Source organism: Ascaphus truei, assembly GCF_040206685.1.
Source record: "Ascaphus truei isolate aAscTru1 chromosome 1 unlocalized genomic scaffold, aAscTru1.hap1 SUPER_1_unloc_1, whole genome shotgun sequence".
NCBI lineage: Eukaryota > Metazoa > Chordata > Amphibia > Anura > Ascaphidae > Ascaphus > Ascaphus truei.
In genome coordinates this window covers 201,340-223,894 of record NW_027453814.1, presented here as the reverse complement: position 1 = coordinate 223,894, position 22,555 = coordinate 201,340, and the positions used below count along the sequence as shown (strand labels likewise).

Below are 22,555 nucleotides of genomic sequence, written 5' to 3'. Positions count from 1 at the left end.
GTGGAGAGGGCGTGTTTCTGCTTTTCATTGGAGCAGGAATGGGCTAAACCTGTTCATTGTTGGGTGAGTAAGGAGGGATGATGGAAGTAGCTTGTTGGTGGGTGAGTAAGGAGGGATGATGGAAGTAGCTTGTTGGTGGGTGAGTAAGGAGGGATGATGGAAGTAGCTTGTTGGTGGGTGAGTAAGGAGGGATGATGGAAGTAGCTTGTTGGTGGGTGAGTACGGAGGGATGATGGGAGTAGCTTGTTGGTGGGTGAGTACGGAGGGATGATGGAAGTAGCTTGTTGGTGGGTGAGTAAGGAGGGATGATGGAAGTAGCTTGTTGGTGGGTGAGTAAGGAGGGATGATGGAAGCAGCTTGTTGGTGGGTGAGTAAGGAGGGATGATGGGAGTAGCTTGTTGGTGGGTGAGTAAGGATGGATGATGGAAGTAGCTTGTTGGTGGGTGAGTACGGAGGGATGATGGGAGTAGCTTGTTGGTGGGTGAGTACGGAGGGATGATGGAAGTAGCTTGTTGGTGGGTGAGTAAGGAGGGATGATGGAAGTAGCTTGTTGGTGGGTGAGTAAGGAGGGATGATGGAAGTAGCTTGTAGGTGGGTGAGTACGGAGGGATGATGGAAGTAGCTTGTTGGTGGGTGAGTAAGGAGGGATGATGGAAGTAGCTTGTTGGTGGGTGAGTAAGGAGTGATGATGGAAGTAGCTTGTTGGTGGGTGAGTACGGAGGGATGATGGGAGTAGCTTGTAGGTGGGTGAGTACGGAGGGATGATGGAAGTAGCTTGTTGGTGGGTGAGTAAGGAGGGATGATGGAAGTAGCTTGTTGGTGGGTGAGTAAGGATGGATGATGGGAGTAGCTTGTTGGTGGGTGAGTAAGGAGGGATGATGGGAGTAGCTTGTTGGTGGGTGAGTAAGGAGGGATGATGGAAGTAGCTTGTTGGTTGGTGAGTAAGGAGGGATGATGGAAGTAGCTTGTTGGTGGGTGAGTAAGGAGGGATGATGGAAGTAGCTTGTCTTGTGGTATTGCATAGAGTAGGAGTGGCCAACTCCAGTCCCCAAGGGCCACCAACAAGTCTGGTGTTCAGGATATCCCTGCTTCAGCACTGGTGGCTGTTGGAGACTAAGCCTCTGATTGAGCCACATTTGCTGAAGCAGGGACTGATTGAGCCACTGGTGCTGAAGCAGGGACTGATTGAGCCACTGGTGCTGAAGCAGGGATATCCTTAAAATGTGACCTGTTTGTGGCCCTTGAGGACTGCAGTTGGCCACCCATGGCATAGAGGATACCAAGCGGGTCATTGGGTGGGGAGGGGAGCTGGAAAGGGGTGGTAGAGTTGCTAACTGGATGAGTTTCCTACCCCCAGGAGTGACCGTGAACAGCCTGAACCCCGGGATTGTGGTGACTGAAGCCATGAGGCACTATCCCTTCATCATGAGATTCCTGTTCAGGCTCATCGGCGCCTTCTTTTTCAAGGTCAGAACAAGGTCATTGTGGACCATGGTCAACACACTGGGATAGAATGGGCAATGTTCTGGTGGGAGGTCTAATACTGCGAGCAAATCATGGTGAAAGAAGACAATGTTGTGGGTTCAATGATGTCCCTGAGCCTCAGTTCTCCGATCACTCACTCCTGTGACCTCCCTCTCTCCACCTCTAACTGCATTTCTCTCCATCTCTCCTCTCTTGCTCCATGGGAGTTATTTAGTTAACTGCGATAGTTCCGATCGGGGTATTGTCGTACAGAAGCTCCCATTGATCCGCCAATACCACAACTGGCTCTATCGTAGTTTCATGAACATCTCCCTCTGTCCCTGACGCCGCCTCCTCCTCTGGAAGGAGGTAAGGAACAATTGTTTTCCACAGCGGACACATTCATTAATGAGCAACTCCGAGGAAACTCCCATCACAGCGCAGGCAGGGTACCTTCTCTACAGGATGGGAAATCAGATGGCGACTGTCACGTACGGCACCCTACTAGCACGTGACCTGCATATGGGACAAGGGTTAATACTGGCGCCCGCAAGCTGCCCCACGCTTCACCCCTGCAAAGGTCCCTCAAATGGACAATATCTTCTCTACAGGATCCGAGGATCGATACACAACCCGCAAGCTGCGCCACTCTTCACCCCCGCAAAGGTCCCTCTGAAGTTCGGAGCAGCCCTAAGAAACCGTCCTCACCAGTTTCCCACTCAGCATTTTGTATTTTGTTAAAGAAGTTTAGCTCATTAATCCCTCAAGCACAAAAGAGATTAACTACATAATATTCTCATGATATTATTACGACAGCGATGAACATTTTAAACAGACTGGCCGTTTCTCTTGGGTTTATCTTTGAGTCACGGTGAGGTCCTCAGGTTGTATACCTTTACAGAGACCCTGGAAATGCTCAGTCCATATTGAATTATCCAAGATTGCTGGTTGAAGTTGTGTCTTGGGATTACGTCTCTCCCAGAAGGCGTTGTGATCCATCGCCTCCTGTATTTATATGGGTCATTTAGTTCAATACATTGACCAAAATATTTTAAGCCAGCAACCATGTCACAGGAAGTGCTATCCCGGGGGGGAAGGAATAAGCGGTGCACTGTGGTGAAAATCAATGGAGGCTAGATCGCTCAAAAATAGAAAAACGCTTTATGTGGCCCTCAGAAACATGTTAAAAACAAGGAGCTCTCACGCGTTTCGCACCTGCGTGCGCTTTGGCAAAATAAAACATTTTTCTATTTTTGAGCGATCCAGCCTCCATTGATTTTCAATGCAGTGCACCGCTTATTCCTTCCCCCCCGGGATAGCACTTCCTGCATCTGATCGCGAGCTGGGAGCACGTTACTCTCTGTAACAGGGGAGTTATCCCTGTTCAGGAAATATTGCCTCTAATCCAGCAGTGTGGTGGTTAACTGTTGGTAGTCAATTAACAAACACCACCTGCCTGATTAGGTTGCTTAGAAAAGCCTGCCCTTGAAACAGAAAGGGAGATTGTCCCTGACTCTCACAACTTGTGAGACTGACATGGGGACAGACGTCTTGAGTCTACCAGAAGAGGCTGCCTGCAAGACACAGGGGAAAATACTTCTGAACCTGCTGATATCACCTGAGGAAAAGGCAACAACCCAGGAACAGAGAAGACTTTCCCTCCAACTACAAGGAACAGATAAGACTTTCCTTTAAGACTTTTTATATCTGCTCATTTCATGATATATGTTTGGGGCTGGGAAACATGCTTATCTAAAGGGAGTGTGGACTGCACTAGAAATACTCCCAAGTGAATAGAAGCTTTGTTTACCCCTTGTTTGGATGGTTTCCTGATGTTAAGGAAATAGGCGCAATAAAAGCCTTATTTAATTTCACCATAACAAGTCTCCCTTGCATACCTCTGTGTGCGTCCGCCTACATATGGTCGTCAGAAGTGGGATGAGTGGTCGTCTTTGAAGTTAGAAGGGACCCGGAGATTGCCTATGGAATTTTTTTTGTGCTTTATGCCTACAAACAGCCTTACCAAAGATCTCATGCAGCAGAGACAGAGTTAAAGAGATACACACCCAGGCAGGAAATCTACACTGCACTGAAACTTACAAAACCACAGATGGACTCTTTTCCCCGATTCCAAGAGGAGAGAGAGAGAGACTGCTGAAGCAGGTAAACCTTATTTGCCTATCACAATAAAGTGTAATATGGTCATTGAAATAGGGGGTTTGCCTTCTAGCCATAGTCAGGGTTCAAGAAGTGAGTTAGCCCTTAAAAGGGATAGGCGTTTGTTGTTTTCAAATATTTAGCCGAAGCAGTGAATACAGATGGTGACCCAAGAGCGGTACTGATTCCTCAAGTAAAGGCTGCCACAACGCATAGGACTATCAGTTGTGAATGGAATATATGCAGAAAAGTGTGAAAATTGATGCAAGACTGTGCTGAAGCAGGGGAATTTTCAGTAAACAAGTGCTGAGGGTAAAATTGCCTACTAGAAAAAAGGAATTGCTGAGCTGTGTAAAAGGTATCCCAAAGTGTGAAGAGTGAATGTCATAATACCCAAAGTTGAGACTGAACTCAAGAAGAAAACCACATCATTTGGCTGAAGCAGATAGATGGCACATAGCAAGTTAATGGTGTAAAGCAAACAGAGGTTTTTACCTAGCAACTGCACATCCAGCATACCTAATGAGAGATTAGACCTAGCAAGTAAATGGTGTAAAGCAAATAGACATTTTTACCTAGCAACTGCATATCCTGTATACCTGATGAGAGAAAATGCGTGCACAGTACTGCTGATATTGTAAAACTTACCCAAGAAAGAAAAAGTCTACAGAGATGCCTGTGAGAGCTACGACCTCTACAAGGACTACCACAATTGGGGGTTCTAGCAAATACAGTGGCAACAGCTGCAATAGCGCCTCCTGAGATCAGGAAGAAAATTACACCTGATAGCCTCAAAATGGAGGACAAGATGCAGCGTTCCTGCAATGAACCTTACCCCACGGAAGTATACAGGAACTCCTCCAACAGGAGGCAGAGACGAAGCACAGCCGTGGTAGAAAAACGAAGGAAGGCTGATGTAGTGACTAGAAAACTTTATTACAGCAGAGTGTAGTACTGACGGATCCTCTGACGCGTTTTAGCCCAGCAGAGGATCCGTCAGTACTACACTCTGCTGTAATAAAGTTTTCTAGTCAGTATATCAGCCTTCCTTTGTTTTTCTACCACGGCTGTGCTGCGTCTCTGCCTCCTGTTGGAGTAGTTCCTGTATACTTCCTGTTCATCATCGCTAGCACGCCAGGCTGCTGCCTTTGCTATTCCGGAAACTACACAGTCCCCGCCGGTCATGTGACCACCCACCGTGTTGGAACTGCTGCGGTAGGGTTGGCGGCTGGACGGACCCTGTGAGGATCTTTTGGAAACGGCGCCACACACTCCATTCAAACGTGAGTCTTTTTATCTCGACTATGATAGTGCTCACAAGCGAGCCAGTTGCTGGAAAAGACTGTTGATACTTATATATTTGGAGTTTGCCGTGACCTTTCCCTAGAAACGGTATCAAGCAACATGCAGCAGCCATTTCTATACTTTTGAGCGCCTGGTGGGTTAACCCCTTGTTCACCCGTTTGCACATACCTACCCCATGGAAGAGTGGCCCTTCCAGTCCAATAAAGAGGAAGACATCTCTTACGGGGAACCCGAACCGAGTCACACCCACAAAACATCCCAAGAATGGTGGGGGTGCCTGAACTCGGCACGAACAGAAAAGACCGCTCCCTTTGATGACGAATATGATCAGCAGGAGACAGAGCGGGAGCAGTGGATCACCGAATATTTCTGTCAGCTATTACAGGTGCAAGAAAAGCCGGGTGGATCCAGTGACGCTGCTAAAATTTCAAATGAAGATGGAGACCCCAGTATCTCTGAAGGGACGGTGTCATCCAAATCAAAAAGGCGAAAAAAGAAAAGCGGTTCTTCACTTACCGTGGAAGGAACAGACACGTCCGCAGATCCTGTGGAGAAAAAGGGGGACCGAGATGCCCTGCAGCCTAGAGAAAATGGAGAATTCGTCCCGCGGATAACCGAATATCCAGAGGGCCCAAGGCAGAAGTCGTGTACCCCAAAGAAGTGTCTGTCCGGTGCCAACAGTGAGGAACCCTCAACCAATCATCCCAGGGAAGCGGAGCCGGAACCAGTGAGTGACGATCCCTTGACCAGCCCTGAAGACGCCCTGAAGATGCCCAGGCGTGACTGTGATCTACTTCGGGAACAATTGAAACTTGAGAGAGAAGATAATGCTGAGTTAGAGAAGACGGTGCTCGCAATGTACTCTGAATCTGGAACAGAATTGGACGATCTCAAGACTGAGCTAGATACTGCAAACGCTACTATTTCCGCCATGGATGAAAAGCAGAGCCAATCTGATAAAATGATGACTAAACTGAAGCGGAAGTATGAGGAGGCACTAAAGCAGATGACAGTCTTTCAGCAAGAGGTTCACACTCTTCGCGTAGAGCTGAATGCCTCACAACAGGAGGTCAACAATGTCCGGATAGAGGTGGACGTATCTCAGAAAGAGGTTCAGACACTCTGCAGAGCACTGGATGCCTCACATCATGAGACCAACAGCTGCCGCACAGAACTGGAACGCTCCAGAAAGGAACTACACAGTCTCACTGAGGAGCTGGACATTTCTAAAGAAACGATTGTCAATCTTAATACAGATCTCCAAGTCTCTCAGAAGGAGCTTCAGACCCTCAACCTAGAGAAGGAAGTCTCACGCCAGGAGACTGTCATTCTCAAAGCAGATGTGCGTAAATGGAAGGAGGACTGCAAGGAAGCCCTGAATAGTACAGAGACTAAAAAAGGAGAAAATTTAAGATTAAAAAGAGATAACTTAAAACCGTAAGAAGAACATTTTCATTTGACAGACGAAGTCAAGGAAAAGAATGAAAAGCTGCACGAGCTTAAGGAAATAAAAAGACTGTTGGAAGGTGAGAAGTTTGAAGCAGAGCACCGACTGCAGAACCAACTGCAAGGTCTGCGTACGCACCTCCAGAAGGCCGAGGAGAAGCAGCAAACTCTTTAGGAAGACAATCTGCAGGCTTCTAAAGAAGTACAAGTGCTGCAGGAACGTCTGATTACCCAGTATGTCCCCGCAAAGCAGCATGAGAAACTGAAGGCTACCCTGAGTGTCACCAAAGCATCGCTAGAGGCCATGCTTAGAACCCAGGTGACTCGGCACAAAAGGGAGTACAAGAAGGTCCAGAAACTGAAACAAGTAACTGTGGCCCAAGCAAAGAAGTTCATAGTGCTTCACAATGCAGTGAAAATGTGGAAGCAAGCTCAGAGAAAGCAAAGCGTGCAGATAAATTCCCTGAGAAGAGACTTGCAAGACGCACTCAAAAAACAGGGATCTCTCGCGGATGAGATTACAGTTCTACAAGGACAAGTATTGACCCTGACTAAGCGTCAGTATCCCACAGCCACAAAATTCCATGAAGACAAGGGTGCAGTGAGAGCTGGGAATACCGCTCGTCTGAAAAACAAGGTTGCAAAATTTGAACCACCTAAACAAGCACTAGCAAAACCTTCAGCCACCCAACAGGCAACAAAAGAAGGTACACGTGCTGAATCAAAACCAGAAGAATCCTTAGCTGATGAAGCAGAAAAGATGGGACATTCTCTGGAAGTGGATATGGATTTGCAACTTAATCCCAAAGAGGCTGAACTAGCAACTCCATTAAGTGGAAAAAGTGCAGAGAGACAGCTTCAAGAGCGGAAAACTCAAAGGGCTGTTTTTAAATGCTCTGCAACTGCTGCCATACAGTCTACCGGCAATAAAACGAGCACCCGACGCGAGGGAAATCTCATGACCGCGCACGTAGCAAAAAGACTATACTTAGAAAAAGTCCTCCTCGAGCGACTGGGGAGTGCTGATCTCAAGCACCTTCGGGAGGAGACACGAATGAACTGGAGAAAAGGCTCCGATCCCAGCGGGACTGAGGGTTCTCTTCCTCCATCCACTCTCATTCAAGTCACAGAGATATCTAGAATGAGAGTGGAAGGATGGGCTTTGGCCGTGGCAAGCCCGAGCTTCCCACAAACAGGGGAGGTATGTAACAGGGGAGTTATCCCTGTTCAGGAAATATGCCTCTAATCCAGCAGTGTGGTGGTTAACTGCTGGTAGTCAATTAACAAACACCACCTGCCTGATTAGGTTGCTTAGAAAAGCCTGCCCTTGAAACAGAAAGGGAGATTGTTCCTGACTCTCACAACTTGTGAGACTGACATGGGGACAGACGTCTTGAGTCTACCAGAAGGGGCTGCTTGCAAGACACAAGGGAAAATACTTCTGAACCTGAATCCTGATATCGCCTGAGGAAAAGGCAACAACCCAGGAACAGAGAAGACTTTCCCTCCAACTACAAGGAACAGATAAGACTTTCCTTTAAGACTTTTTATATCTGCTCATTTCATGATATATGTTTGGGGCTGAGAGACATGCTTATCTAAAGGGAGTGTGGACTGCACTAGAAATGCTCCCAAGTGAATAGAAGCTTTGTTTACCCCTTGTTTGGATGGTTTCCTGATGTTAAGGAAACAGGTGCAATAAAAGCCTTATTTAATTTCACCATAACAAGTCTCCCTTGCATACCTCTGTGAGCGTCCGCCTACACTGTCGGATTCACAAACAACACGGTCGTGAGTACTATCCGAAGTGTTTGTATTATTGATGTTCAAGGAATCTCTTCAAATTTGTTTACAGTCTAATTCCAGTAGACATCACCTCCACACCGTGAGGGGGTCTATGGCTTCCACTTCCGTGGGTACACGGACACCCCCTCTGGGTACAATTATTAAGGTTTTATCTTCAACCTGGGAGTACAAACTTTTTGTTTATCCGAATATACTTTTGTTACAAAAAGCTGTCAAAAATCATGTGATATATGCTCCATATATAGGAGACACTTATGGACCATATATGGTCTACTCTAGAGCACTGATATTGGATCTGTGGTTCCTTTTTCCCTACGTACAACCACGTCACGGTGACCCCATTTCAGTAGGTCCTACACTACCAATATTATATTGTCTCATGATTATATATATATATAATCATGAGACAATGATTACATATATATATATATATATATATATAATCATGAGACAATATAGGAGAGGGAACCAGTAAGAGGTGGGAGGAGACGAGATGAGAGAGAGGGAAGCAGTAAGAGACAGGAGGGGGAGATGAGTGGAGAGAAAGGATAGCAGTAAGAGGAGAGGGGGAGCAGTAAGAGACGGGAGGAGAGAGAGGGAAGCAGAAAGACATGGGAGTAGAGAGAGAGAGAGGAAAACATGAGACTCTGAATGGACTGAGCCTCCTCCACATTCATGGTGTAAGTGATTTGTATTTATTTCATTAAACCCCTTTTGTGTCCTCCTCCTCCTGTCTCTTACTGCTCCTCTCTCTCCTCCTCCTGTCTCTTACTGCTCCTCTCTCTCCTCCTCCTGTCTCTTACTGCTCCTCTCTCTCTCCTCCTGTCTCTTACTGCTCCCCTCTCTCTCCTCCTCCTCCCATCTTACTGCTCCCCTCTCTCCTCCTCCTGTCTCTTACTGCTCTCCTCTCCTCCTCCTGTCTCTTACTGCTCCCCTCTCTCCTCCTCCTGTCTCTTACTGCTCCCCTCTCTCCTCCTCCTGTTTCTTACTGCTCCCCTCTCTCTCCTCCTCCTGTCTCTTACTGCTCCCCTCTCTCTCCTCCTCCTGTCTCTTGCTGCTCCTCTCTCCTCCTCCTGTCTCTTACTGCTCCCCTCTCTCCTCCTTCTGTCTCTTGCTGCTCCCCTCTCTCTCCTCCTCCTGTCTCTTACTGCTCCCCTCTCTCCTCCTCCTGTCTCTTACTGCTCCCCTCTCTCTCCTCCTCCTGTCTCTTACTGCTCCCCTCTCTCTCCTCCTGTCTCTTACTGCTCCCCTCTCTCTCCTCCTCCTCCCATCTTACTGCTCCCCTCTCTCCTCCTCCTGTCTCTTACTGCTCTCCTCTCCTCCTCCTGTCTCTTACTGCTCCCCTCTCTCCTCCTCCTGTCTCTTACTGCTCCCCTCTCTCCTCCTCCTGTTTCTTACTGCTCCCCTCTCTCTCCTCCTCCTGTCTCTTACTGCTCCCCTCTCTCTCCTCCTCCTGTCTCTTGCTGCTCCTCTCTCCTCCTCCTGTCTCTTACTGCTCCCCTCTCTCCTCCTTCTGTCTCTTGCTGCTCCCCTCTCTCTCCTCCTCCTGTCTCTTACTGCTCCCCTCTCTCCTCCTCCTGTCTCTTACTGCTCCCCTCTCTCTCCTCCTCCTGTCTCTTACTGCTCCCCTCTCTCTCCTCCTGTCTCTTACTGCTCCCCTCTCTCTCCTCCTCCTCCCATCTTACTGCTCCCCTCTCTCCTCCTCCTGTCTCTTACTGCTCTCCTCTCCTCCTCCTGTCTCTTACTGCTCCCCTCTCTCCTCCTCCTGTCTCTTACTGCTCCCCTCTCTCCTCCTCCTGTCTCTTACTGCTCCCCTCTCTCTCCTCCTCCTGTCTCTTACTGCTCCCCTCTCTCTCCTCCTCCTGTCTCTTGCTGCTCCTCTCTCCTCCTCCTGTCTCTTACTGCTCCCCTCTCTCTCCTCCTTCTGTCTCTTGCTGCTCCCCTCTCTCTCCTCCTCCTGTCTCTTACTGCTCCCCTCTCTCCTCCTCCTGTCTCTTACTGCTCCCCTCTCTCTCCTCCTCCTGTCTCTTACTGCTCCCCTCTCTCTCCTCCTCCTGTCTCTTACTGCTCCCCTCTCTCTCCTCCTCCTGTCTCTTACTGCTCCCCTCTCTCTCCTCCTGTCTCTTACTGCTCCCCTCTCTCTCCTCCTCCTGTCTCTTACTGCTCCCCCTCTCTCTCCTCCTGTCTCTTACTGCTCCCCTCTCTCTCCTCCTCCTGTCTCTTACTGCTCCCCTCTCTCTCCTCCTCCTGTCTCTTACTGCTCCCCTCTCTCTCCTCCTCCTGTCTCTTACTGCTCCCCTCTCTCTCCTCCTTCTGTCTCTTGCTGCTCCCCTCTCTCTCCTCCTCCTGTCTCTTACTGCTCCCCTCTCTCCTCCTCCTGTCTCTTACTGCTCCCCTCTCTCTCCTCCTCCTGTCTCTTACTGCTCCCCTCTCTCTCCTCCTCCTGTCTCTTACTGCTCCCCTCTCTCTCCTCCTCCTGTCTCTTACTGCTCCCCTCTCTCTCCTCCTGTCTCTTACTGCTCCCCTCTCTCTCCTCCTCCTGTCTCTTACTGCTCCCCCTCTCTCTCCTCCTGTCTCTTACTGCTCCCCTCTCTCCTCCTCCTGTCTCTTACTGCTCCCCTCTCTCTCCTCCTGTCTCTTACTGCTCCCCTCTCTCTCCTCCTCCTGTCTCTTACTGCTCCCCTCTCTCTCCTCCTCCTGTCTCTTGCTGCTCCCCTCTCTCTCCTCCTCCTGTCTCTTACTGCTCCCCTCTCTCTCCTCCTGTCTCTTACTGCTCCCCTCTCTCTCCTCCTCCTGTCTCTTACTGCTCCCCTCTCTCTCCTCCTGTCTCTTACTGCTCCCCCCTCTCTCCTCCTCCTGTCTCTTACTGCTCCCCTCTCTCTCCTCCTCCTGTCTCTTGCTGCTCCCCTCTCTCTCCTCCTCCTGTCTCTTACTGCTCCCCTCTCTCTCCTCCTGTCTCTTACTGCTCCCCTCTCTCTCCTCCTCCTGTCTCTTACTGCTCCCCCTCTCTCTCCTCCTGTCTCTTACTGCTCCCCCTCTCTCTCCTCCTGTCTCTTACTGCTCCCCTCTCTCCTCCTCCTGTCTCTTACTGCTCCCCTCTCTCTCCTCCTGTCTCTTACTGCTCCCCTCTCTCTCCTCCTCCTGTCTCTTACTGCTCCCCTCTCTCCTCCTCCTGTCTCTTACTGCTCCCCTCTCTCTCCTCCTGTCTCTTACTGCTCCCCTCTCTCTCCTCCTCCTGTCTCTTACTGCTCCCCTCTCTCTCCTCCTTCTGTCTCTTGCTGCTCCCCTCTCTCTCCTCCTTCTGTCTCTTGCTGCTCCCCTCTCTCTCCTCCTCCTGTCTCTTGCTGCTCCCCTCTCTCTCCTCCTCCTGTCTCTTACTGCTCCCCTCTCTCTCCTCCTGTCTCTTACTGCTCCCCTCTCTCTCCTCCTCCTGTCTCTTACTGCTCCCCCTCTCTCTCCTCCTGTCTCTTACTGCTCCCCCTCTCTCTCCTCCTGTCTCTTACTGCTCCCCTCTCTCCTCCTCCTGTCTCTTACTGCTCCCCTCTCTCTCCTCCTGTCTCTTACTGCTCCCCTCTCTCTCCTCCTCCTGTCTCTTACTGCTCCCCTCTCTCCTCCTCCTGTCTCTTACTGCTCCCCTCTCTCTCCTCCTGTCTCTTACTGCTCCCCTCTCTCTCCTCCTCCTGTCTCTTACTGCTCCCCTCTCTCTCCTCCTTCTGTCTCTTGCTGCTCCTCTCTCTCCTCCTCCTGTCTCTTACTGCTCCCCTCTCTCTCCTCCTCCTGTCTCTTGCTGCTCCCCTCTCTCTCCTCCTCCTGTCTCTTGCTGCTCCCCTCTCTCTCCTCCTCCTGTCTCTTACTGCTCCCCTCTCTCTCCTCCTGTCTCTTACTGCTCCCCTCTCTCTCCTCCTCCTGTCTCTTGCTGCTCCCCTCTCTCTCCTCCTCCTGTCTCTTGCTGCTCCCCTCTCTCTCCTCCTCCTGTCTCTTACTGCTCCCCTCTCTCTCCTCCTTCTGTCTCTTGCTGCTCCCCTCTCTCTCCTCCTCCTGTCTCTTGCTGCTCCCCTCTCTCTCCTCCTCCTGTCTCTTACTGCTCCCCTCTCTCTCCTCCTGTCTCTTACTGCTCCCCTCTCTCTCCTCCTCCTGTCTCTTACTGCTCCCCTCTCTCTCCTCCTGTCTGTTACTGCTCCCCCCTCTCTCCTCCTCCTGTCTCTTACTGCTCCCCTCTCTCTCCTCCTCCTGTCTCTTACTGCTCCCCTCTCTCTCCTCCTCCTGTCTGTTACTGCTCCCCCCTCTCTCCTCCTCCTGTCTCTTACTGCTCCCCTCTCTCTCCTCCTCCTGTCTCTTACTGCTCCCCTCTCTCTCCTCCTCCTGTCTCTTACTGCTCCCCTCTCTCTCCTCCTCCTGTCTCTTACTGCTCTCCTCTCCTCCTCCTGTCTCTTACTGCTCCCCTCTCTCTCCTCCTTCTGTCTCTTACTGCTCCCCTCTCTCTCCTCCTGTCTCTTGCTGCTCCCCTCTCTCTCCTCCTCCTGTCTCTTACTGCTCCCCTCTCTCTCCTCCTGTCTCTTACTGCTCCCCTCTCTCTCCTCCTGTCTCTTGCTGCTCTCCTCTCCTCCTCCTGTCTCTTGCTGCTCCCCTCTCTCTCCTCCTCCTGTCTCTTACTGCTCCCCTCTCTCCTCCTCCTGTCTGTCACTGCTCCCCTCTCTCTCCTCCTCCTGTCTCTTGCTGCTCCCCTCTCTCTCCTCCTCCTGTCTCTTGCTGCTCCCCTCTCTCTCCTCCTCCTGTCTCTTACTGCTCCCCTCTCTCTCCTCCTTCTGTCTCTTGCTGCTCCCCTCTCTCTCCTCCTCCTGTCTCTTGCTGCTCCCCTCTCTCTCCTCCTCCTGTCTCTTACTGCTCCCCTCTCTCTCCTCCTGTCTCTTACTGCTCCCCTCTCTCTCCTCCTCCTGTCTCTTACTGCTCCCCTCTCTCTCCTCCTGTCTGTTACTGCTCCCCCCTCTCTCCTCCTCCTGTCTCTTACTGCTCCCCTCTCTCTCCTCCTCCTGTCTCTTACTGCTCCCCTCTCTCTCCTCCTCCTGTCTCTTACTGCTCCCCTCTCTCTCCTCCTCCTGTCTGTTACTGCTCCCCCCTCTCTCCTCCTCCTGTCTCTTACTGCTCCCCTCTCTCTCCTCCTCCTGTCTCTTACTGCTCCCCTCTCTCCTCCTCCTGTCTCTTACTGCTCCCCCCTCTCTCCTCCTCCTGTCTCTTACTGCTCCCCTCTCTCTCCTCCTCCTGTCTGTTACTGCTCCCCCCTCTCTCCTCCTCCTGTCTCTTACTGCTCCCCTCTCTCTCCTCCTCCTGTCTCTTACTGCTCCCCTCTCTCTCCTCCTCCTGTCTCTTACTGCTCCCCTCTCTCTCCTCCTCCTGTCTCTTACTGCTCTCCTCTCCTCCTCCTGTCTCTTACTGCTCCCCTCTCTCTCCTCCTTCTGTCTCTTACTGCTCTCCTCTCCTCCTCCTGTCTCTTGCTGCTCCCCTCTCTCTCCTCCTCCTGTCTCTTACTGCTCCCCTCTCTCTCCTCATGTCTCTTGCTGCTCCCCTCTCTCTCCCCCCTCTCCCAGTCCGCGGAGGAGGGCGCTGCCAGCACCATATACTGCTCAGTGACTGAGGAGGCCGAGGGGATCACGGGGAAGTACTTTGACAGTGACTGCACCCTGGCGCTGCCCTCGGAGAAGGCACGGGATACGGCCATGGCAAGGAAGCTGTGGGAGGCATGTGAGGCCGTGACGGCACCGAGCCCCTCACTGTGACAGCGGCACCAAGACACCAAGCGGCATTCATTACCATCAGACATGTCACCAAGACACCAAGCGGCATTCATTACCATCAGACACGTCACCAAGACACCAAGCGGCATTCATTACCGTCAGACATGTCACCAAGACACCAAACGGCATTCATTACCATCAGACATGTCACCAAGACACCAAGCGGCATTCATTACCATCAGACACGTCACCAAGACACCAAGCGGCATTCATTACCATCAGACATGTCACCAAGACACCAAGCGGCATTCATTACCGTCAGACATGTCACCAAGCGGCATTCATTACCGGACATGTCACCAAGCGGCATTCATTACCAGACCTGTCACCAACACCCCATTGATGTGGTTCCCACCTTTCTTCCCATAAGGATGTCTCATACAGAGGTTATTCTATACTCTGAGTAACAGTAAAAGGGACGGGAGATTAGTATAAATCAATATACGGTGGGATATTTATTGTAATATAACAATGATAATAAAATCCATAACACAAAGCAGAGTACAGTAAGTAGTTATATGCTGCAATGATAATGGCTACATACCAATCAGTCCCAAACATCCCTCTGCTGTTTTCCTCCTTCCCTCCTCTCAGCCTGACTTATATACTGTCTGTACACCTCCTCCTCTCAGCCTGACTTATATACTGTCTGTACACCTCCTCCTCCTCTCAGCCTGACGTATATACTGCCTGTACGCCTCCTCCCCTCAGCCTGACGTATATACTGCCTGTACGCCTCCTCCCCTCAGCCTGACTTATATACTGCCTGTACGCCTCCTCCTCTCAGCCTGACGTATATACTGCCTGTACACCTCCTTCTCTCAGCCTGACGTATATACTGCCTGTACGCCTCCTCCTCTCAGCCTGATGTATATACTGCCTGTACGCCTCCTCCTCTCAGCCTGATGTATATACTGCCCGTACACCTCCTCCTCTCAGCCTGACGTATATACTGCCTGTACACCTCCTCCCCTCAGCCTGACGTATATACTGCCTGTACACCTCCTCCTCCTCTCAGCCTGACTTATATACTGCCTGTACGCCTCCTCCTCTCAGCCTGACGTATATACTGCCTGTACACCTCCTCCCCTCAGCCTGACGTATATACTGTCTGTACACCTCCTCCTCCTCTCAGCCTGACTTATATACTGCCTGTACGCCTCCTCCTCTCAGCCTGACGTATATACTGCCTGTACGCCTCCTCCTCTCAGCCTGACGTATATACTGCCTGTACGCCTCCTCCTCTCAGCCTGACGTATATACTGCCTGTACGCCTCCTCCTCTCAGCCTGACGTATATACTGCCTGTATGCCTCCTCCTCTCAGCCTGACGTATATACTGCCTGTACACCTCCTCCTCTCAGCCTGACGTATATACTGCCTGTAAGCCTCCTCCCCTCAGCCTGACGTATATACTGCCTGTACACCTCCTCCTCTCAGCCTGACGTATATACTGCCTGTACACCTCCTCCTCTCAGCCTGACGTATATACTGCCTGTACACCTCCTTCTCTCAGCCTGATGTATATACTGCCTGTACACCTCCTCCTCTCAGCCTGACGTATATACTGCCTGTACACCTCCTTCTCTCAGCCTGATGTATATACTGTCTGTACACCTCCTCCTCTCAGTCTGACTTATATACTGTCTGTACACCTCCTCCCCTCAGCCTGACATATATACTGCCTGTACACCTCCTCCCCTCAGCCTGACGTATCTACTGTCTGTACACCTCCTCCCCTCAGCCTGACGTATATACTGCCTGTACACCTCCTTCTCTCAGCCTGATGTATATACTGTCTGTACACCTCCTCCTCTCAGTCTGACTTATATACTGTCTGTACACCTCCTCCCCTCAGCCTGACATATATACTGCCTGTACACCTCCTCCCCTCAGCCTGACATATATACTGCCTGTACACCTCCTCCCCTCAGCCTGACGTATATACTGTCTGTACACCTCCTCCCCTCAGCCTGACGTATATACTGCCTGTACGCCTCCTCCCCTCAGCCTGACGTATATACAGCCTGTACACCTCCTTCTCTCAGCCTGATGTATATACTGCCTGTACACCTCATCATTCGCTCGATTTCTGAAAATTGGAAATATTTTGCTCATTTTCTGAAATCTAGAAAGAAAGATAAATCTTTGCATTTTGCCGGCTATATTGTCTCTCGTTATAAGAACGTACGGCCTGTAATTCCCCCAGTGCCGCGCTTTTCCCCGTGTGGTCACTAGCCCGCTGCTCTGTGCTGTGATGCAGGCGGATTTCCTGCCTCCCGTCAGCACTCGCTGTTCTAAACACCCTGCGGTTTCTCACCTCAAACTACATGTTATCAAAGTAAAATATCGTCCATCGGTCACTAAATTAGCTGATTATATGAAGTATATTTATATATATATATATATATATACACAGTATATAACCACGATAAAAAGAGCCACGGGATCAAGAGCCAAATACCTGACTTTGTTACCAAGAGCTGTATTAAATAAACCTTGTGTGTCACTCTGCTCACCGTGTGTCACTCTGCTCACTGTGTCACTCTGCTTACCGTGTGTCACCCTGCTCACCGTGTGTCACTCTGCTCACCGTGTGTCACTCTGCTCACCGTGTGTCACTCTGCTCACCGTGTGTCACTCTGCTCACCGTGTGTCACTCTGCTCACCGTGTGTCACTCTGCTCACCGTGTGTCACTCTGCTCACCGTGTGTCACACTGCTCACTGTGTCACACTGCTCACTGTGTTTCACACTGCTCAGTGTGTCACACTGCTCACTGTGTGTCACTCTGCTCACTGTGTGTCACTCTGCTCACTGTGTGTCACTCTGCTCACTGTGTGTCACTCTGCTCACTGTGTGTCACTCTGCTCACTGTGTGTCACTCTGCTCACTGTGTGTCACTCTGCTTACTGTGTGTCACTCTGCTTACTGTGTGTCACTCTGCTCACTGTGTGTCACACTGCTCACTGTGTGTCACACTGCTCACTGTGTGTCACACTGCTCACTGTGTGTCACACTGCTCACTGTGTGTCACACTGCTCAAGGTGTGTCACTCTGCTCACTGTGTCACTCTGCTTACTGTGTGTCACTCTGCTTACTGTGTGTCACTCTGCTCACTGTGTGTCACTCTGCTCACTGTGTGTCACTGCTCACTGTGTGTCACCCTGCTCACTGTGTGTCACTGCTCACTGTGTGTCACCCTGCTCACTGTGTCACTGCTCAATGTGTCACACTGCTCATTGTATGTCACTCAGCTCACTGTGTGTCACTCGGCTCACTTTGTCACAGTGTCATTGTGTCACTCTGCTCACTGAGTGTCACCCTGCTCACTGTGTCACTGCGTGTCACTCTGCTCACTGTGTCACACTACTCATTGTGTGTCACTTTGCTCACTGTGTCACTCTGCTCACTGTGTGTCATTGCGTGTCACTACTCTGTGTGTCACTCTGCTCACTGTGTGTCACTCTGCTCACTGTGTGTCACTCTGCTCACTGTGTGTCACTCTGCTCACTGTGTGTCACTCTGCTCACTGTGTGTCACTCTGCTCACTGTGTGTCACTCTGCTCACTGTGTGTCACTCTGCTCACTGTGTGTCACTCTGCTCACTGTGTGTCACTCTGCTCACTGTGTGTCACTGCTCACTGTGTGTCACTCTGCTCACTGTGTGTCACTCTGCTCACTGTGTGTCACTCTGCTCACTGTGTGTCACTCTGCTCACTGTGTGTCACTGCTCACTGTGTGTCACTCTGCTCACTGTGTATCACTCTGCTCACTGTGTGTCACTCTGCTCACTGTGTGTCACTGCTCACTGATCACTGTGTGTCACTGCTCACTGTGTGTCACACTGCTCACTGTGTGTCACACTGCTCACTGTCTGTCACTCTGCTCAACTGCTCACTGTGTGTCACTCTGCTCACTGTGTGTCACTCTGCTCACTGTGTGTCACTCTGCTCAACTGCTCACTGTGTGTCACTGCGCAGGACGCCACGCCAGCTCTGTGCGCAGGACACCATGCCCAGCTCTGTACGCAAGGCGCCACGCCCGGCTCTGGTGCGCAGGACACCACGCCTTGGCTCTGTCATAGGACATCACTCTCCGCTCTGTGCGCAGGACTTGCGCCCCGCTCTGCTCCACCCAGCTCTGTGCGCAGGACACCACGCCCAGCCCTGTGCGCAGGACACCACGCCCACATCTGTATGCACGTGATGCTAAGCCCAGTTTCTCCCTGCAGACCCCCTCCTGCAGTCTCTGGTGGTCCGGTCACTGCCACGTGATGCTATGCCCAGTTTCTCCCTGCAGACCCCCTCCTGCAGTCTCTGGTGGTCCGGTCACTGCCACGTGATGTCCACGACCATCCCCTCCTTTCCCACCCTCTTCTGCAGCCTCTGGTGGTCCCTGCATGTGATATCTGGGCAGTGGGACAGGTCCAGGGTCTCCAGCTGGTTGTCGGATCCCAGGAGAAGGGATGCCCCCCATGGGGTGACGTTACTGCGGCACAGAGAGGCCGCCCTCAGCCTGCGCAGCGGAGGAGGAGAGAATACCAGGGTGGCTTCAAACACCCTATCCAGGAGAACCGACACCCCCCACATTGAGACACCCGCACCCGCACAGGAGAGACACCAAAGAGCCCCCCAAGGTGTGTTCAAAGACAGGGTGCATTGGGTCCCCCCCATCCATGAGCAGGCTGAAGCTGCGCAGGTGAGGGAGTGGCAGGGGAACCAGCTCCTCGCCCCACGGGGGCAGCTCTGCCTCGGGGGCGTGGCGGGGCACAGAGCGGCAGCGAGGGGTGAGGTGGCTCTGGAAAGTCCTCAGGTTCGGGCACAGGCTCAGCAGGGTGCGGAGGGAGCCCTCCTGGCCCCAGAGCAGGTTCTGCAGGGAGAGGAAGCGCAGCCTGCTCCCCGTACTCTCCAAAGAGGTGAGGACCTCCTCGAGGCTCCTGACCGGGGGTCCGGGACAGTGCAGGGTGAGGTGGGTGAGGCGAGGCCACTGCACAATGCCCCAGCTCGGCCCTACCTGATCCCCCAGTGAGATAGCAGCCTCTTCCACTCCCTGGCACAGAGACCCCACAAGGGGTAAATCCACCTCCTCCATGTCCTCCAACCTTCTCAGCCGCAAGGCCCGGCCTGCTTTGCCCTCTCCATCCTCAGCTTGGTGTGTTCCACCTTCCTCCTTTCTGCACCCTCCTTCCACTGCCGGGCCCATCCCAAGCTTTGATTGGCAACGGTACCCATCTGCTGGCTCCTTCCCCACCTTGGCCAGGCTTATCTTGGCCCGTGCCACCTCGGCCAGCTGGGGGAAACCACTCGGGGAACTTCCCCCCTCACTGAGCTGATGGGTACAGAGGAGGCGTAGGGCACTGGGCAGCGAAGCGTTGGAGAGCTGCTCCAGGCTGGGCAATGCCAGGAGTAGGAAGCACAGAGCGTGTACCCACTGCTCTGGGGGGCCCGGCTGCATCACATCCTGCGCCAGTAGCACCCTCAGGGCCGGGCAGCAGAAGGTGCCCTGTGTGGGGTCGTATGCCAGGTGAAGCAGGGACGGCGGGGTCAGCTTCTTGCAGTGGGAGATGTCCAGCTCACGGAGACGTGGGCAGCACGAGCCCACGGCAGACAGGACACGGGTATCACACTGAGTGTCAGAGAGGCACAGCTTCACCAGGCGGGGCAATCCTTCCAGCAGCACTGCCAGGGTGGGGGCGGGCACACGCTGGCAGGAGTGCAAGTCCAGAGACCAGAGGAACTGGGGGTGAGAAGACAGGGCGTGCATTATAGAGAGAAGAGAGAGGGAGAGGAGACAGAGAGAGAGGGGGGAGAGAGGAGAGGACAGAGAGAAAAGCGGACAGAGAGAGGAGAGAGAGGCAGAGAGAGAGAGAGGGAGGCAGAGAGAGGGTGAGGCAGAGAGAGAGAGAGGGAGGCGGAGAGAGAGAGGGGAGGGAGAGAGAGAGGGGAGGCAGAGAGAGAGAGAGGGAGGCAGAGAGAGAGAGGAAGGCAGAGAGAGAGAGGAAGGCAGAGAGAGAGAGAGGGAGGCAGAGAGAGAGAGAGGAGGCATAGAGAGACTGAGAGAGAAGGGGGCAGAGAGAGAGAGAGAAGGAGGCAGAGAGAGAGAGAGGGAGCCAGAGTGAGGGAGGCAGAGAGAGAGAGAGAGGGAGACGAAGGAAGAGAGATAGGGAGGCAGAGAGCAAGAGAAAGATAGAGGGAGGCAGAGAGAGAGAGGGGGAGGCAGAGAGAGAGGGAGGCAGAGAGAGAGGCGGAGAGAGGGAAAGAGAGCCAGGGTGAAAGGGAAAGAGAGGCAGGGAGAGAGGGGAAGAGAGGCAGGGAGAGTGGGGAAGAGAGGCAGGGAAATAGAGATGGAGAGAGAACGTGAGAGAGAGGAGGGAGGTGGTGAGAGGGAGGGAGGCTGGGTGAGAGGCTGGGTGAGACAGAGGCAGGCTGGGTGAGAGAGAGGGAGGCTGGGTGAGAGGGAGGGAGGCAGGGCGAGAGGGAGTGAGGCTGGGTGAGAGGAAGGCAGGGTGAGAGGGAGGGAGGACTGGGTGGGAGGGAGGCTGGGTCAGAGAGAGGGAGGCTGGATGAGAGGGAGGTCTGAGTGGCTGGGTGAGTGGGAGGGAGGCTGGGTGAGTGGGAGGGAGGCTGGGTGAGTGGGAAGGAGGCTGGGTGAGAGGGAGGGAGGCCTGGGTGAGAGGAAGGCTGGGTGAGTGGGAGGGAGACTGGGTGAGTGGGAGGGAGGCTGGGTGAGTGGGAGGGAGGCTGGTTGAGTGGGAGGGAGGCTAGGTGAGTGGGAGGGAGGCTAGGTGAGAGGGAGGGAGGCTGGGTGGCTGGGTGAGAGGCTGGGAGTCAGGGAGAAAGGGAGGGAGGCTGGGTGAGAGGGAGAGAGAGGCAGGAAGAGAGAGAGGGACAGAGGCAGGGGAGATGGGGGGGGGAGAGACTGGGTGGGGAGACGGGTGTAGAGACAGGGGAGAGAGGGAGACGGTGGGATGGAGACAAATGGAGAGGGAGAGAAAAGGAGGCAGAGAGAGAGAGACAAATAACCAGAGAGATAGAGAGAGATGGAGAGAGAGATGGGGGGGCGCGAGATGGAGAGAGAGATGGGGAAAGCGAGATGGAGAGATGGGGGAAAGCGAGATGGAGAGAGATGGGGGAAAGCGAGATGGAGAGAGAGATGGGGAAAGTGACATGGAGAGAGAGAGATGGGGGAAGCGAGTGTAGAGGGAGAGGGGGTTGGCCCGGTATTAAAGGGGTTGCACCCCATATGGCCACCCCCTGACCTCACCAGGGAGGCAAGGGGTTAACTGGACTGCGGTCCAGGAATGTGGTTTACACCTTGTCATGTCATGAAAATGTATGTTCCCCTGTTCCCATGTTTCATTATAATCCTGTATTTTAAAGATGTTTTAAAGTGCATTTCTGTATCTCCAGTTCTGGAGGTCGCAGAGAGTTGATATTCGGCCAATATGTGGAGTCACTGTAGGCATTAAAAACTGGCAAATTTTGACCCACTGAGCCCACCAGAATGGAACTTATTAATATGTGTAGATATTAAAGTGTATATGTATGGTATTTTGGATCTTTTCTGAAAATGCAGACTCCATCTGCTATGCTAATAGGTCATGAAGGGCAGCCGGCTGATTGAGCCTAAGCACTGTGATCAAAAGTTTACTGCCCTGATTGTTTACACTAAGTACTAATCAACAGACCAAGTACTAATCAACAGACTCTGCCACTCTAATTGTTACCTGAGGGTGGAGAATCATCAAACTGGAGTGGTTTGTAAGTGTTATGTCTACACCTACAAACAATGCAGATACTTCTTTTGGTAGACTGGTCGTCGCCCCTGATTTAATTATGGGGCTACCCATAGAGTCACAGTACACATGGGCTAATTAGCTGGGGGGCATGGGTTAATCTGTGGCTCCATGTTAGGGATTGGATACAGATAATTGTTCACCAATAGTCTGTATTCAATGTTAAGAATAGGGTTACACAGGTATATAAACTGTGTCAACCCTACACTTTTTAGTTCTTCTTCTGATACCATCTTGAATGTCACCGGATTGCTGGAGAATTGCTAGCTGATACTTCTCCATTCCCCAACCCTAAGTAAGTGTTACCTTCTTGCCTATTAATTGTACTATATTGCTGTGTTCACCTTTTTAAGGAATAAATTATATTTTATTATATCTAAGCCTCGTTCAGTTCAACCCAGGTATTTGGTGTTCATTATATCTTGTCATAAGCTACCGTGACAAGCTCTATAATTAACTGGTGGCAGCGGTGGGATTGAACTGAACCTATATTACAGTGTTCTGCGGGACTCTGTCATATAGTGAGAACTCGAGAGTAATTGCGAGTTCCTGGGACTAAAGATATTGAACACACAGTAGTGCAACAGTTAACACAAGTTGTAACACCACCTCACTGCTGCGACCGTGAACCATGAGCGAGGCTGAAGGCTCATCCAACATGAGGACCCGAGCTCAGCTAAAAGACAAGTGCCGTGAATATGGACTGCCCTATGAGAACCAGGAGGTCGCAGACATGGTTGACGCAATCGGTGACTATGAAGCCCGGCTTGCAGAGCCTCAGGATACGGC

At 51.9% G+C, this 22,555-nt stretch overlaps 2 protein-coding genes across 8 annotated transcripts in view; one reads left to right on the top strand and one right to left on the bottom strand.

The window, feature by feature from the left end:
* The window catches only part of LOC142473245 (retinol dehydrogenase 14-like), a 34,796-nt gene extending 20,330 nt beyond the window's left edge, over positions 1 to 14,466 (top strand). The window contains exons 5-6 of the mRNA XM_075580437.1: positions 1,358 to 1,467; positions 13,764 to 14,466. Of these exons, the coding sequence (XP_075436552.1) occupies positions 1,358 to 1,467; positions 13,764 to 13,952 (299 nt within the window). The 3' untranslated portion in view covers positions 13,953 to 14,466. The remainder of the gene's footprint in view (positions 1 to 1,357; positions 1,468 to 13,763) is intronic.
* The window catches only part of LOC142473244 (uncharacterized), a 50,909-nt gene continuing 42,756 nt past the window's right edge, over positions 14,403 to 22,555 (bottom strand). For 5 of the 7 annotated variants that reach the window (XM_075580432.1, XM_075580434.1, XM_075580433.1 and 2 more), the window contains one exon: positions 14,403 to 19,707. In XM_075580432.1, coding sequence (XP_075436547.1) covers positions 18,532 to 19,707 — 1,176 coding nt within the window. In that variant the 3' untranslated portion in view covers positions 14,403 to 18,531. The remainder of the gene's footprint in view (positions 19,708 to 22,555) is intronic. The other 2 variants (XR_012790009.1, XR_012790008.1) reach the window with 2 other exon arrangements.